The sequence below is a fragment of the Gastrolobium bilobum genome, unplaced genomic scaffold, assembly GCF_033153095.1.
Source record: "Gastrolobium bilobum isolate Gb01-03AN ecotype WA unplaced genomic scaffold, APGP_CSIRO_Gbil_v1 utg8594, whole genome shotgun sequence".
In the NCBI taxonomy this organism is placed as follows: Eukaryota; Viridiplantae; Streptophyta; class Magnoliopsida; order Fabales; family Fabaceae; genus Gastrolobium; species Gastrolobium bilobum.
The window spans coordinates 108,932-126,410 of record NW_026896380.1 but is presented as its reverse complement, the minus strand read 5'-3'; the positions used below and the strand labels follow the sequence as shown (position 1 = coordinate 126,410).

General features: G+C 34.4%; 1 protein-coding gene and 1 long non-coding RNA gene across 3 annotated transcripts; one reads left to right on the top strand and one right to left on the bottom strand.

Moving 5' to 3' along the window:
- The first annotated feature begins 44 nt into the window (after positions 1-44).
- On the top strand, positions 45-2,536 carry LOC133299465 (uncharacterized). Its single transcript, XM_061498929.1, has 11 exons — positions 45-194; positions 284-545; positions 631-727; positions 821-945; positions 1,024-1,108; positions 1,188-1,320; positions 1,434-1,591; positions 1,677-1,800; positions 1,953-2,135; positions 2,218-2,283; positions 2,372-2,536. Exons 1-11 carry the CDS (start codon positions 45-47, stop codon positions 2,534-2,536), a joined length of 1,548 nt encoding a protein of 515 aa, XP_061354913.1.
- An 8,163-nt stretch (positions 2,537-10,699) lies between these two features.
- On the bottom strand, positions 10,700-14,060 carry LOC133299468 (uncharacterized). Of its 2 annotated transcripts, none has more exons than XR_009749931.1 (4): positions 13,876-14,060; positions 13,688-13,771; positions 13,086-13,173; positions 10,700-11,256 (listed from the first exon to the last, which is right to left on the bottom strand). It is a non-coding gene; the product is annotated as an uncharacterized LOC133299468 (long non-coding RNA). The 2 variants fall into 2 exon arrangements; XR_009749930.1 differs by having other exon boundaries at positions 13,095-13,173.
- Between the last annotated feature and the right edge of the window lie 3,419 nt (positions 14,061-17,479).

The window sequence follows — 17,479 nt, the reverse complement described above, 5'->3', positions numbered from 1 at the left end:
ACTAAATCGCGTCGTGCTTCTCTCTTTTTTCATCTTACCAAATAATGTTTTCAAAATATGATTTTCTGAAGGATGTCAGTCCTGCCAAGGAGGATTGGAGGATTAAGGTGAAGGTGGTTCGGGCTTGGAAAGTTCCTAACTTTCAACGTAATAATTTTTACGACAATGTTGAAATGGTTTTGATGGATGAACAGGTAGTTGTCTGCAGTTTTTAAGTCTTCCATCTCTCTTCTGATCATTTTATTTAACGTTGTTGACATCATTTGTTTGCGCTTTTTTGTAGGGTGGTCGGATCCATGCCACTGTCAAGGGTTCTTTGCAGGTGTGGAAGAAAATCCATGAAGGAGAGTGTTATTTTATAAAAAAATTTGGAGTTGGATTCAATAGCGATATTTTCAGGCCAACCAGGCATCAGTATCATTTGTCTTTCAACTTGAGGACTGATGTTAAATCGATTGTTGATTCTAATCTTTCTGCGAGTGGATTTGATTTATTTGATTATGAAATCATTGAGAAAGAATCATCTGACTCTCCTTATTTAGTGGGTAATATATTTCTCCTTACTGCTTATCGTTATGAGCATTGTTGCATTTTTTATCACGGACTTTTGCTGCCCTGTTTGTTTTGTAGACGTCATTGGTTTACTATCAGGAATTGGGGAAGTTTGTGATCGTGTGGTTTCTGGTAAGAAAACCAAAATGGTGGTGTTGGAGCTTGACAACATGAGGTATTTAAAATGTTAGAGTAAAAAAAAATTGTTGTCGTCTGTTATCTTATATGTTTCGTGATTAAAGTTTTTCTTGCTGCAACTCGTGTGCAGGGGTCACAAGCTGGAGTGCACTTTGTGGGAGCATTATGTGGATGAGGTGCAATCTTTTTTGGCAAACAGCGACACTCCTCATAACATCATAATAGTTCAACTGGAAAGGATAAAATGTTTTAGGGGTATGTTTCTTCTAAATAAACATTTTTGTTTTTTGGCAAATAATCTTATTCTGTTTATTATTTGTTTTTTTTCAATAGGTAAGGTCGGGTTAACAAATACAAAATATACAACAAGGATTATCATGGATTCAAAAGTGCCAGAGATCGTTGAGTTCAAACAATGGTGTGTATATTATTCTTAAACCTATGTGTCACGTTTATTTGGGTTCTTCTTGAACGTGTTATAATTTTTTGCTTTGTAGTCTTTCAACCGATGGTGTGGAGAGCAGTTGGAGGTTGACTCAGTTGTCTACTCAATCCTCATATTCTTTCGAAAATGATTTTCTTAAGGAGACTGAAAGAAAGTTTATCAGTGATGTTAAGCTTTGTTCTGTGGTATATAATGATGTCTGTTTGATGCTTTTCTTGATTTTTATCAAGTCCTTATTGATGATTTAAAGTCTGTTTTGATGATGTTCTCCTTTTTTGCTACGATGGCTGTATTTAAGGTAACAACGTGCATCATGTATGGGACTATAAAATGCATTGAGAGCAAATACAACTGGTGGTACAAGTCTTGCAAGAAATGTCCATTTTCCGTTTGTGAGGATTTTGAGAAGTGGTACTGTAAGAATTGTCTAAAACATTGGGCAAATTATTATCCAAGGTAATATGTTTATCTTGGTTTATAGATCGTCTTTAATCTGAATCCCTGGTATTTCTTGCTAATATATAATTTTGCAAAACAATAGATTTAGTGTTCAAGTCAGAGTTGTGGACAACACAGATTCTGCTTCGTTTCTTTTGTTTGATCGAGACTGTGTTTCTTTGTTGGGAATGAGTCCTGGTGAATTGCGCGAGCTGCATTTCAAGAGGGTTTGTATTATCATTCCTGTAAAATAGTGAACATGTATATTTTGTCGTTATGTGCATGTTGTATGCGCTGTAGTTGTTGTAATATTTTATGTCTAGTTTAAAAAAAATTCCTTTTTTTTTGTAACGTTTTGCGCGAGCTGCATTTTTTTTAGGGTTCGGATTTGGATCAATTTCCAGAAGAGTTAAATGTTCTGAATGAGAAGTCAATGCTTTTCAGGATAAATGTGAAACAAAAGGATTTGAACACATACAGTGAGCCCAAATATCAAGTTTCTAAAATTTGTAACAGCGACGACATCATCTCAGCGTTCATTAAGTCTCTGATCGATCCAAATGTATTCTGCTTATCTATTTGTATTTGATGTCCATTTTTTCTTATTCATTTTGTTGACTGTTATAGGTTGTTTTATATCACAGGATGAAGCAAATTTCGATAATGCTCACGAAAATGAAATTGTATCGTCGGAACCAGAAAAGGCTGCGGTAAGCCATTATTTGAATATAAATTGACGTTATGAAATTTAAAATTAAGCATGATTACTTTACGTACCATTTTTTTTAAAAACAATAGGATGTTGAGAGTCAGACCTGTGATAGTGCTGACGTTGGTGATGTTTCTCTGACTATGTTGACACCGATGATCAATTCTCATGATTCCATTACTGAAGAATTTAATTTTTCAGCTGTTCGGACTGCAAAAAAAATAAAGCTTGAGAAAGAGTTACGTTATTTCTAAATTATATTTGTGTTTTTTTTTCTTTTTTTGCTGACGTTGAGTGCATATGCTCATAATTCAATTTTTTTTTGGGATCTTTTGAATAGATTTGATGCAGAAGCAAAAGAGAATACCCCATAGATTGGGCTAATGTGACTAATTGATTTATTATCCTTTATTCAATGGAATTCAATAATTTACTTTTTTTTAATTAATCAAATTTCTAACTTCAAAACAGATCCCTATCTACGATTTTAATCTAAACAAAGATTTAAATTGAAGTTTTCAAAACGAGCGTTTATTTAAAAGTTTGTGTTTAATATGACCGCTGATTTAAATGGATTTTTACTGGTGACAGTGGCGTATCACTTCATTTTCCAATTCCTCTGTGAACTGTATCACTGTTTTAACAATGATCAGTAACCTATAATTCAACACTTCAGCTTCGTTTTTCCTTATTGCACACCCATATCCTTATCTACAGTCTCACCAAACTTATTTCTCAACTAAAACATTTCATATAAATTTGAGCGTCTAATTTAAAAATATAAAATTTACTGTTTTTTTAATGTTTGGTAAATAAATAATGTCAATAACCGTTTAAAAAAATATATAATTTTTTTGAACGTTTTGTTAGTATTTTTTAAATTTAAAGTTTAATCAAAAAGTTTACTGTTTTGTGTAAGATTTAAGATCAATTTATTCTTAAAATTGACTAATTTAAATTTTAAATTTGGCTCATTGTATTTTGAATTTGGCTCACTTAAAACTAACTAATTTAAAATTTAGATTTGGCTCACTGTATTTCGAATTTGGCTCACTGTAAACTAACTAATTTAAATTTTAAATTTGGCTCATTGTATTTTGAATTTGGCTCACTGTAAACTAACTAATTTAAATTTTAGATTTGGCTCACTGTATTTTGAATTTGACTCACTGTAAACTAACTAATTTAAATTTTAAATTTGGCTCATTGTATTTTGAATTTGGCTCACTTAAAACTAACTAATTTAAAATTTAGATTTGGCTCACTGTATTTCGAATTTGGCTCACTGCAAACTAACTAATTTAAATTTTAAATTTGGCTCACTGTATACTAACTAATTTAAATTTTAGATTTGGCTCACTGTATTTCAAATTTGGCTCACTGTAAACTAACTAATTTAAATTTTAAATTTGGCTCATTGTATTTTGAATTTGGTTCACTGTAAACTAACTAATTTAAATTTTAGATTTGGCTCACTGTATTTTGAATTTGGCTCACTTAAAACTAACTAATTTAAATTTTAGATTTGGCTCACTGTATTTTGAATTTGGCTCACTGTAAACTAACTAATTTAAAATTTACATTTGGCTCACTGTAAAACTGTGATGAGTACAAAATAAATCCCTTTCAGTAAATATTTTAAATATTTCTTAACAACTGAGACCATATTTTCTTTTCTTTTCTTTTTTTATACACTTTAGAAATTTGATATATTGAATTAACGCTTTTTTTTGTAATGGAATTCAAATATGTTAATATGTGCCATGGACAGTTGAAAATAAAATATATCTTGCAGTGTCAAAACGACATTAATTTTAATTCGAATTTCTTAATATTTAAAGTTTAAATGTGTCTCAAACATTAACTTTAAATTTGGCTCACTTAAAACTAACTAATTTAAATTTTACATTTGGCCCACTGTAAAATTGTCATGAGTAAATAATAAATCATGTTCATAACAACAGATACCATATTTTTATTTCTTTTCTTTCTACGTTTTAATTTTATGGATTGAAATTGGAATTTCAAAAGATAGTGTGATGGCTGCAGGGTCATTGAAACGTGGGATATCTGGGTCATTCAAACGATGCACCTCAGCTATGGGAAGTTGTTACAAAGACATTATGGAATTAACGTAATTTGAGGATTTGTGGTTGTGAAAATCATCCAAAGTCATTAAAACGATGGGTGTTGTCATTAAAGCTTTTTAAAAATTATCTCTGAAGAGGTTTTCCTAAGATGTTTTCTTCTACGACGTTCCATATTCCCATGAGTCTGCGCATGCGATGACATAAGCGTCTTTTAACTCAGCACGTCTTGCGAAATACATGAATATGAAGAGTCGAGTTTCATCGTTTAGCGTTTTGTTTGTGTTCTGTCATTATAAATTGTGTAGTTGCTGTATTTTAATTCTCATATTATCTTCCAAATATACTTCATCCAACATTATTCAAGCACAACGTTTAAATTCTTTTTATTACAAATACATTATATTAAGTTGCAAATCACTTGGATATTTTGAGACTGAAGAAAGATATATCTTTTTTGTTTATTCCTACATCATGCTCTTATATTTTAACAAAAAATATTATTCATAATATTTATTTTAAATTTAAGTAAACTTTTACGAGACAAACAAATTGATTTTTCCCCCGTACATCGGCACGGGTAATACACTAGTAATATATATATATATATATATATATATATATATATATATATATATATATATATATATATATATATATATAACCCTTCTTTTAAAGATCATCACATCATACTAGCAGTTATTCCTGAGTTTTAATGATAAATAAGTCAATAATTAAAATGGTCATTTAAATTTCTATATTTTACTGTCATACTTTTTAAAAAAATAATAATAAAATTGAAAGAAGGTTAAGTATATAATAATTGTTAAGAAGATGAGATGATCATTTTAATTGTTGAATATTAATTTTTCATCAAAATTATTGTGGATTGATGAGATCTTACAATCATTTGATAAAGATTTACTCTTTTATAAATGATTACTATGAATGAGACTTAATAAAACTTGACCGGTCCTTTCTTCTTCTTCTTTTTGGTAGTTTAGGGTATTGAACCAAAAATTCCTTTTGTTTATCATCAATCAAATTACTATTAGAGATCCAAAATTCTATTTTATTATCAATACAAGTATCATTCATGTTTTTTTATTAAGGAACCGATTGGTTTAGATGCATAACTTACATAATCAAATTAATGAAATTTGATTAGAATCAAACATGAGAGAATTTATTGGGTATAAATGGATTAGGCGGCTTAGCAGGGACATACGACTCAACCTATATCAGGTTAGACTCAACCTATTACAGATAGTCAAATGAAACATACTCATGTTTTTTAAAAAGTCTATTTAGAAAGTAGGTTATAGGTTTTTTATACATGTATACAATTCATATATACAAGTTTAGCTTAGAACAATATTATTTACGCCTAGGAACATGGGAAATTTAAATGTGCTACTGTCTAGTTGTGGTCAAATTCTCAAATTTCACTTCAGATTATCCCTAATCTTGAAGCTTTCAACTAACAAAAATCATAAAACTTGATTTCCCAATCAAAGAATCATGTAGAAAAGATTTCAAGAACCATTCTCATAGCTCTCAAACAAGAAAATTTGCTAATTGAAAAACAAAAAATATAACACCTCGCATTTCTAAATCTTATATTAATATATTAAATGAGGATTAAAGTGAAGGAATAATGAAAATCCTAGAAATTAGGCTAAAATACAAAGAAAGGGTAAAACGATAAATAGCCAAACACACAACCCTAGGAAGATAAAATTGAGTAGAAGGTCTCAAATGATGAAAATAACCCTGGAAATGGATTCAGAACGAGAAATTGAGTGGTTAGGCAAGTTTCAGAAAATTCAGTAAATAGTATTTTTACGGGTAAAAATACCGCGGTACGATTTCACCATAAAAAGTGCCGATTGAGTTTTGAGCTCTAGGTTTTGAATACAAGTTATAAATGGTTTATAGAACTAGGAAATATGATTTCTGATAAAATTTGACAGAAATTAGTAAGTTTGGGGAAGCGTGCCTACAGCGCGCGTAACAGCTTAAAACTGCATTTTCTCCGAACGATCGAAAAACTCAGGATTCATCTGATCAAAAGTAATTAAAGGACAATGGTTAATGTTAAAAATTAGAGATTCTAAATAGGTTATGAATTTATGGATGTTTAGTGGAAATCAGAGGAAAATTCGAATTAGTTTGAAATAGCGTGAGGTGGCAGTGGAACCCACCCCACTTAAATCAAAGACACATGGCAAGCCACTATTCATGATCATCTTCCCCTCCCTTTCTCTCTCTCAAAACCGAGCCTCACCCCCTCCATGGCCAAAAATTGCTTGAAACTTTAATCTCCCCTAACTTAATCAAATCTCAACTGAATCAAGTGATTTTTGTCTTGAAATTTGTTGGAAACAACCTTCCAAGCTCATTGGTAGTAGTATTAAGCCATGAAACCCACTACATTTTGAGAAAACCCCCCAAAACCCGCGGCCATGTGTTGTAGATTTGTGTTCATGGAGTTGTTTGGAGCTCCAATGGTTTAGTATGTCTTGGAGGAGCCTTAGGCCAAACTATTGAGTAAGTTTCATCACTTTCTATTGGTTGACTTGTTGATTTGAATTTATGAACCCTAGAGTGGTTTTGTATGATTTGTGTAGTTAGAGAGCTCAAATGGAAATTGTTTATTAGATGAATATGTCTTAGAACGATGTGTTGGAGCTATAAATGCAATAAAATTTATTGGTGAAAAATGAGTTTAACTTAGTGGAAATTTGGATGATGCCATGACTTTGTGTTGGAGATTGTTGTTAGGATTGTGTAATTGGATGGTTGGATGGTTGTATGATGTTATAATGGAATTGTATGAGGTATGAAATAATTGAATTGGATTGGAAATCCCTTGGGATGCACCTATGATGATTTCGGCCTAGAGAGGAAAAGAGAGCAATGTGAGATTGTAAAAATTATTTGGATGATCTGTTGTGTGATAAATGGTAACTAGAAGGGTTGTATGATGGTTGGAAGGTTGGAAAATCAATGGAAAAATATTGGATAGTGTGAAATTGTGGAATTGAACCTAGAGCAAATCAATTGGCAAAATGATGTTTGAATGATGTAGGATGCAAATTGGCACCTAAAATGGTATTTTGGTAACCTAAGAGTGCTTAAGAAAATTAGAAAGAAAATAAAGAAAAATATTTTGTAAAATAACACACTAATGGCCGAACCTCACTTATGGGGGGAGGAGAATTTGACGTTTTTGGATTTTGATAGATTTGTCGTGTGTTGATGATCTGTAAATGGCCATTGTAGGTTACCGTACATGGATCTGAACCCCAAACCGTGAGCTCGGTGGGTTGCCCTTGGTCCCGGACCAAGTGGGATTATGGTGAGTATCTTGGAACCATGCTTGTAGAATTAGTAACTTGCATGTGTTTGTATGAATGGTAATTAATTGAGAATGTCCTCTGTGTAGGCATTTATGTTGTGTAACGAGCTCGGAAAATATATTGCATTGGAGCTACGTGGAGAGGATTATACAGGTAACCTCTTGGTGCTGGGACTTGATCCGCTTGTGTGTTCCACCATGCCCGTTGAGGGTAATGGTAGGAAGTGTATGTAAGTAATATAGGATAACATGTTCATGCATATAGTATGTGTGTTGGTACATAGGATGTACCGTGTCTCTGGCCAGTAGACAGTTTGCCTTCGGGCGTTACGGACTTCCACTGGATAGGTCTCCGAGAGGGAGTTCCAGTTGACCTGGGGTCGTGGTGTGTGATTCGGATAGGAGCACACTAGGAAGTCTCGGGTGGATATGGATGGAGGGTGTCTTGGTTTGATGTTCTGGGAACACGCCTTGGTTGAAACCCGTAGGCTTATATGCCGAGCCAATAGGCTGGACGTTGCGTGGTTTTGGCATTGACCATTCTAGCTTCGTCGTATTTTGTATCCCTATGCTCCCCTATTTCACTAAATCTCTTGCTTTATCCCGTTTTACAGATGTTATGTTATTTATATGCATCGAAGTGAGCCATTGGACGGAGTATTCTCCAGAATCTCTGGGTTACTGAGATATATTCGTATATCTCACCCCACTTTGGGGGCATTATTTCATGAGGTAGCAGTGGTGCTGGAGCTGTGGGCAAGAAGCCTGTAGGATGACTGAGACGTAGGATTATGTATTTTGCATTTTGGTGGCCGTTGGGCCTAGGCTAGACTTAGGGCATGAACATTGTATATGTATTTAGGATGAGATTTATTGTCATATTTGTTCATGTCGTTTTTGCCTAAGTCTAGTTACATACGGATTATGTCATTTTGAGGTTTATTTATTATGTTGCATTTGGAGACTTTATTACTTATGATGTAATTTGGACAATTGTAATTATTACATTTGGATTCGTGTAATATGAAGTATATGTAATGTGATGAAAGGGCAATAGGCCTATTTTAGGATTATGATTATGAGTATGTGTAGAAAATGCATGCAAATGGATCTTGATGAGTGAAATATGTTAAGTGTTAATAAAGTAAGTAATGTGCTATGAATTGAGTAAATTGATATAAAATGTGATGGGTTGTAAGAGCCCCAAGGCATTGCTGGTCCTTGTGTGTGCCACCCAATGATTATTAGGTACATATTGAGGGCATAGAACACTTTTGCAAACTTGGGGATTATTAGAAAAACAAAAGAGACTCTGGCGAAATTTCTAAAATATAAATAGAGAGTGTTGCCCAAATTGTCACCCATATATGATAGAATTTGACCCTTTAGCTTCATGGCAGTTATACACCTTTCTTTTACCTTTCCAACAAGATAAAGGTTGTGTCAATAGGATTAGTATAACTCAAATTATGGATAAAATACCAAGATAGGTCGAATCTTCCCTATTTTTGTACCTCCCTTCAGAACTGCGGCGCTATGGGCGCCAAGTTGGCGCTATTAGCGCCACCCATTAGTAGGAGGCAGGGACCATGGCGCTATGGGCGCCAATCTGACGCTATGAGCGTCGTTCTCTCTACCTCTAGCGCAATAGTGGCTCTGTCAGCGCGGGGGTCCTGTGAAATCAGCATCCCTTTTCTTAGAAAATTCATATCTTGGGCTACGGTGCTCCAATTGAGCGCGGTTTGAACCCACGCGAAGCTAATGAATAAATATATAACATATTAGGAAGTGAGGAACATTGGTGAGGTATAAAATCCTTTGTGTAAATAAAAAAGGGAAGGCATTTAGTATAAAGCATGGATAGATTGAGGTGTAGGCTAAGTGGATTTATGGGAACCCCTTAGTGACTTGAGAGAAGTAATATATGTTATAAAAGTAGTTTAAATAATTATTTCGCAGAGAGTTTACAGTTACGGTCACAGCTTTTAATTATTACACTTTTTATTGTTTTAAACGCTCGCGTAATAGACGAAAAAAGTTTACTCGTATTTTTATAAGGGGGCATTTGGTTGAGGAAAAATTTTTGGAATAGTAGAAAAATGTAATATATAGAGAAATGATTGGAAAGATAGATAAAATGAGATAGGTAAAAAAATGTAAAAAAAAGTTGTTTGGTGGGGAAAAACTTTACTGGAAAAAATTAGGTAACTTTATGAAATCAACAGTGCATTAAAAGCCAGATAACCGATTTTCCGAAAAATCTCACCTTCAAATTGGGTTTCTAAACAGTGCGGATATCTATGTTTCTCATAAATCCATACAAATTAGATAGATGAGTTTTTGGTGAAAATACGTTGAAACAAACATGGTGATTCTAAAAGCCATACTTGAGAAACATAAATATCCGCTGAAAAGCTCCCAACCAAACACCACCTAAATGAATTGATGTGATTCTAACTGCACTTAATATCATAATTAATATTAACAATACCGGTGTACAACGTTCTGTTAAAAAAAAAAACATGCATAACAGATGATTAGAATTAATGGGTACTCTTCAATCCATTCAAAATTTCAGAAGAGAAAATTAGAAACTCATATTAACAGAAAATTCAAAAGAAAAGCTGAAACTACTATAACGATGCATTAAACCGATCTTCAAAAGTAAACGGGTATCAGATTACAGACCATAGCTTCGAAGTAATTGATCATAAAGGAAAATGCTTAACGAAAAAGTGTTGAAATCGGAAAGTGCACTTAAAACTCTGATCTTCTTGAGCTCCTCCAAGAAAATCTTCCTTTCAAGTGCTTGCTTTTAAAGAACTTACAACTCAAACTGAAAAATGGAACTTGTAAAAATTGAAAAACTCAAGAGTCATAGAACTGATTCCTAATATACCTAAAAAACACTAAGGGTGTGTTTGGTACAAGAGAAATTTTTTGGTGACCGGAATCATGATTAATGGGAATTCAGTAAAAATTGAGTTTACTTGGAATCTCACGAAAGAGGTGTTTGGTTCGCCAAAATATTACCGGGAATATTGAGTAAAAATTACTAATTCCATATTTGGTTTAGAACGAAATATGACTTGGAATATGAGGTTATTTTACAAAAATAACCCCAAACTATTTTTACTTTTGTAATTGATAGATTGGGTCTAGATTTTTATGTGTATTGGAGTATTTTTGTCTCAAAATTTATTGTTGTGCTTTCCCTTTTGCTTGGTATTCTGATTGGTATTCCGAATTACCATATTATTTTTGGTAATCTGAATAGTGACTTTTCTTTATAAATCAAATTACCGGTAATCCTTGGATATCCGGGAATCGTAATTTATTCCTTCTACCAAACGTGGTAATTACATTTACCAAAGAAGGATTCCCGGTAATCCTCTTCAAAAACTTGAAACAAACACCCCCTAAGAAAACTAATTCCAAGAGCTTAGGTCATTGTTGTCCATCCATTTGTAGGCTCATCCAACGGTCCACTGCATCCCGACTTCAATAACATGTCCACGTGGCTTCACTTCTCGTTAGAACATGGTAAAATGTGAGTAAAAATGACAAAGTTTCCATTCACAAAGTTAGATACATACTTGGGCCACTTTCTCACAATTTTTGGGCCCATTCACTTGCAAATTAAATCATTAACAGCCAAATAGCATGGGCAATATGTTGTTGAGGTAACCAAAATTCAAAGCTAACAAAATACCCCAAACTTAAGAATCTGCTTGTCCTCGAGCATACATTCAAGTATCAAGTGTTTAACCTATGTTCTTTTCCTTTCTTTTACATGTCAATTTATCAATTAAGAGGTGCAATAATCTTACAGTTCAATTTTCCATTTATCACCTTACATTTCAACTACTAACATCAATCAATCATTAATATCCACATCAGACCAATGACTCGATTCATGTTAAGTTATCAATTAAGCAAACAGCAACTAGTGTTACAATTCATATCAAGCAGTCACCCACATAACTCATATCAAACCACTCCTATTCACTGAATTCCTCACTGGGTTCTTTTCACTCATTCCACTCTTTCTCTTTTTAAGGTAATTCACTCATCATCACACTACATTGTTGTATCTTTCCTAATTTTCCCTAGACACTTGATATCTAGTGAGCCATTTCCATCAAAGGGTCTTTTAGGCTTGTAATTGGTTTGGACAATTATTTTTCAGGACACTTGGCAAATTTAGGTTGGCCTTAAGTGTTTGATTAATCCTCATCTAGCCTTGTAGACTATTGCCTAAATAAGACAAGGGAAAGCTCGCTTTGATCTCTTTTTTACTTTTTCAACTTTCTTCCCTTATTGTTATTCCAACTTGTTCTTTACCCTCCTTCTCTTTTTTATTTACAATCTCAACTTTTCACATTCACTTACTTTTCTATTTTTTTTCTTTTCAAAATGGACAGGGTTTTTTTATTTTACTTCATGTTTTCTTTTCCCCCTTTTTTACATTTATCTCCCTTTTTTTACTTCGGCTACTTTATCTTCTTTTTTTTAATCTCCTCCTAATCACCTTCTATTTTTTCTTTTCTTAGCTTTATCTACTTTCTTGTATTTCAGCCTAGTGAGAATTAGCCAAATACTATGGCTTGCCAATAAAAGTAGATAGGGGAAATGGGCTTTTACTTCCAGGTTACATAAACAGAAAAGAAAAAGGTTCAGGCTCAAATAAGGGGTTTAAGAGATTACATACAATGAAAAGGTGAGCTTTTTCACTCTAGACTAAACAATTAGAAACAATTGCCCTTCATATGGAAATGCTCAGACCAGTCACCTAGAACTTAAATTAAGTAAGGACTCCAATGTAGAGTGACCACTCAGCAAAGAAAATTAAGTTTTTAGGCTCAAATCCTCTCTAAGGTATCAGTCCGGTGACTAAGGCATTGGCTAAGCTAAGCTATGTTAGAACTTTTCTCATGAAATGGAACTTAGTTGATACATGGTTAATTCATAAATCAGAATGAAATTGAATACTAAGCTGACAAGAAATCAAAGACAATTAGAAACTGAATATATGCTAGAGGATGTTATGCACTGATAAATTAGAGAAGTGCGTCTATTTAACTTTCCACTCCCATCTACCTATACATAATACTACTCAATGTCATTTTAAATTTTTAAATTTTTCACACTTTCACTAAATTCAGCATTATGCACAAGTGAACAGAGCATACCACACCAAACTTAAAGGTGAGTCGTGTCGTCTCAGCAACTCAACAAGTAAATAGTTGACAACATCAAATAACATAGCATTTAAGAAAATGTAAACATGAGAAGCAGTTAAACAACCAAGCACATGTGATAAGAACATATATATTTGAGTATGTAAAAAAAAACCTGTGATACCAATAATATTGTGCTCCTAAATAGGTGTTGCTGAAGTGTGTGTTTCACATGTTCACCAGTCATTGGGGCCATATTGCAGCTGAAACAGGTAAGAAAAATATGAGGGAAATGAAGATTATTGATGAACAAGGAAAAGAACCCAAAAGTGGCAACAAAGGAATGTCCAGTAGGTAATATGATGACCCCAAATTATCAAGAGAGATGGCTACAACAAGCTCATTTGTGGTTCGGTTAACTAGAGGGAATAGTAAAGGAAAATCACAACTCAGGTCACCAATTCCGCAGTTAAAATGAAGATGACAGACCGGACAATGCAAACCACAGGCTAGTAACAGGAAATCAATAATATTAATCACAGAAGGGAAAAACCAGTTCAAGCTCAATTAACAATCAATGTAGTGACACAATGTAAAGCAGATAATGGTCACCACATAATGCACACACATAATATACCTCAATCCAAATGAAACAACCACTACACAGTTAACAAGAAGAGCTCATCAACATAAACCACCATACAAAATGTTGTAATATGAACCACAGAAACAATAAACCCAACAAAAAATTGTGAATTGCAAACTACACTCATTTACACATAATCTTCTTGTTATCTTGTGCTTTAGGAACTTCATAGTGCCTGCATCTAGCTCCTTCCATTAGAGCTCAGCTTGGCTTTGCTACAAACAAATCAAGTAAAAGCCCTAAATTTTAGCCAACAAAATCACCAAAACAATTTAAATAAAAAAACACAAAAAATTGATAGAAAAAGATAAAAATATACACGGATCTAGAATTTGATATTCACCCTCTTCACCGTTGGAGACAGCGACCTTCACGAGCTTGACAATTGAGGCGAATTGAGCTCTAGGGCTTCGTCTTCACCGTAGAAGTTTCTTCTCTGATAATGTATGTCTATTGTGCTTGACATCTGATAGAGAGATAAACAAGGGCATTTGAGAACTTAGGCGTTTGGTGGTGGAGAAAGTGTTTATTATCTAAAAATCATGCTTCCTTGTAATATGGTTGGTGGGAAAGTGAGTTTTTCGATAATTTTATAAAAAAATTATTTGATAGGTAAAAAATAATACCGAAAATATTGGATAAGTTTCCTATTCTTGTCAGTTTTTCTTATACTTTTTCTATTTTTCTTAGCAATGGGTGGTTCTTGTATGAAATTTGCATTCACTGTTTAGACACAAAACGGATTCCCAAGTAAATCACTTTTCCTCACTTTCCCAGATAAATTTTTTGAAATGTGATACTAAACATAATTCTTTAGGTAGTGTTTGATTGGGGTATTTTTGAGGATGTCTATGCAAGTGAAAGTGGGAAAATAAAACCCCTCACTTTCCTGGATATCTAAAAGAAAATTCCCCAGCCAAACAACCCCTAAAAAAATATATGGATTAGGCTTAATGAATAGATGGATCTGGCCTTATTTCTCTATTTTTTTGTTACGGAATAGAGTTCATGATGCTTTAAAGTTTTACTGCGATTCTTAACGTTGCAAAATCTACTTACCTAAAGACAATTTTTATGTAGTGTTTATATTATATTAAATTACTTTTGGCCCAATACTATCTTTAGAAAGGATTTAAAACTTTAATCCCAGATCTGTCTCAAAAAAATTGTCTCCTGTGAAAGATACCCGTAGTTTATCCAAAACAATATAGTCCCGATGAGATTTCACAAGATAAAAAAAATATTAAAATTTTCGACAGAATTTATTTTCCGTCGAAAATCATTACAAGTTTTTTCGACGAAAATTCATTCATTTTCCGTCGAAAGTTTGAGACGGAATTTGTTTTCCGTCGAAAATCAATACAAGATTTTTCAACGGAAATTTATTCATTTTCCGTCGAAATTTTTTGACGGAATTTATTTTCCGTCGAAAATTGAGACAAGATTTTCGACAGAATTTCATTTATTTTCGGTCGAAAAATTTAGACGGAATTATTTTTCCGTCGAAACTTTGCACAGAAATTATTCCGTCAAAAAAATTCGACGGAAATTATTTCCGTTGAAAAATTTCGACGGAATCTATAATTCCGTCGAAAATATTGTTACCTACGAAGGCATATTCGACGGCTTCATTTCCGTCGAAAATTCCGTCAAAAACTTATTTTCGACGGAATTTTAACCATTTTCGACGGAATTTTTCGGTCGAAAAAAATTCATTTTCTAGTAGTGAGGGTGGGGTTAACCGCGAATCAGCCCACTCTTTTTTATCCAAACCCTAAATCCCCAATTTTTCTTTCTTGTCATGATTTTCTTCTTCACACTCTTCCGATTTCTTCTTCTCCCGGTTCTTCTTTGTAGTCGATAGCTCTTCTAATTTTTTTTTCTACTCGTTCTTCTTCTTCACAGAAGTATGGTTTTGTTCTTCTTCTTCTTCTAATTTCGTGTTTATTTCTTTTTCTTTTTTGTTATCTGGTAAGTGGATTAGAAGAGCAATAATTGATCCATCAAGTTCTGATGCTTGAGTTTGGTTTTGGGAATTATTGGTGGTATCAAGTTCTGCTGAAACCTTACTTGGACATAGGTCAGACATCAAATGGAATAATAAAACCTAACCCTTGGATATTACTGTAACACCCCGTTCTAGAACCGGTTTGTTAACATCGCATTATGATATTAAGCGCAGTTACAATCACATGGGTTCAATTAAAATCTGGATAAATTTTTCATTTTAAAACATACCGAATTTATAATACCCAATTCCGTGATCATAACCGTATTACCTTAGCGCGTAGAGACAGAAGCATCTCCTCCTTCAGTGGCGAAGGGCGCTTAAGCGCGGACCAGGGCGCTCAAGCGCGCAACCCTGGGCGCTTAAGCACGAGGGGGCAGTAAGCCACCCAACTTTCTGCAGCAAAGGGCGCTTAAGCGCACGCCAGGGCGCTCCAGCGCGCAATCCTGGGCGCTTAAGCCCCACTTGGGCGCTCCAGCGCGAGGAGGCAGAATGCATTGGCACTCGCAGGGGCAGCAGGGCGCTTGGGCGCGCTCCTGGGCGCTTAAGCGCGCTGCCAGGGAATTCCAATTCCCACATTTCTCAAGTCCAAGCCTAGGGGAAAATGCATCCCCATTACAAACCCCAATTGTCCATGCCCCAAAACTAAATCCTAGCACTCATCCAACCTCTCCTCATGAGATTTAGCTAGAATTTGGGCAGCATGACCTTTGTTTCCTCATCGTTTACCAGTTTAAACAAAAGGGTACCTAATTGATTTTCAGCCCAACCAATTCAACAACTCGATACATAACAAGCATGCATATATTGAATTTCAAGTAGGCATCATTTACATTACATATCCTTTACAAATCATAGAACTTAGCTTACAAAACACTATGATCATTCCCTTGGCTCCCATCAACAAAAGGTGTAACCAAAGGCATGAGCATAGGCTAAGTTCATCCAATGAATCAAGATATACAAATGAACATGGGCTTTCAAAATAAAATCCTATACATGTCAACTACAAAAGGCATGCATAAACTCAAAGGGAATGCCACATTTCAGGCATAATCCAGATATGGCCACTTGCCACCAGAGGCTCCTGCAGCATCCTTACCTGAAAGGGGGTCCCCACAACACGGGGTGAGATATACGAATATATCCAGTAAACCAGGGGTCCTTGGAGCATCTCTCCACCCCACAGTTCCATATCAGTGTAATAGCAATAACAATAATAATGCAGTAAATACATATCTATGCAAAGTGCACTACATCTCCAAGAGAAATCCCTCGAGCTCTCAAGCTGTCCTAAGGAAACTCAGATGCAAATAGTCCTACCGGCCAGCTAACTACCAAGTATGATTTACGCATCGTCATGCAACATACCAACATAGGGAAACACCATCCTATGCCACACCAAATGCATACCCATACGTATAACAAAGCATTACACTATTTTATTGCATTTATATACACAATCACAACCTCTACCCTTTCAGGGCTTGGTAGAACAGTCAAGGGAATTACACCCAAGGTCCGAAGGCTTACCTCAATGCTTCAGTCGACCTTTGTTCTTCACCAATGTCAACAATACTCTACTCCAAAACCAACACCTACACATGGTGTAATGCAATCAACACATTGCATCCAAGAGTATTTCACAATCAACCATCAAATACTCAATTCAAAACCCCACACAAGTGTGAGCTTACCAATTCCAATGAGCTACTCAAGCTCCATAGCTTGTTCAAGCGGTTGATCACTCACGGTCGGTCCAAATGTCTCAATCCTAGACATCATTAGGACACAATCATCAATCAACCAAGCCATTCCATTTATCAACAATGCAAGGAATCCAATATCAAGCATCATATTCTTGCCATTTTACAAGTATACTCATTTAGCTATCTAAGCTCATTTTCACCGATTA

Coding starts and splice junctions, on each gene's coding strand:
- LOC133299465 (XM_061498929.1), top strand. CDS start 45: ATGTTTTCAAAATATGATTTTCTGAAGGATGTCAGTCCTGCCAAGGAG. Junction 728..820: donor TTGGAGCTTGACAACATGAG/GTATTTAAAATG, acceptor ACTCGTGTGCAG/GGGTCACAAGCTGGAGTGCA. Junction 2,136..2,217: donor AGTCTCTGATCGATCCAAAT/GTATTCTGCTTA, acceptor TTTATATCACAG/GATGAAGCAAATTTCGATAA.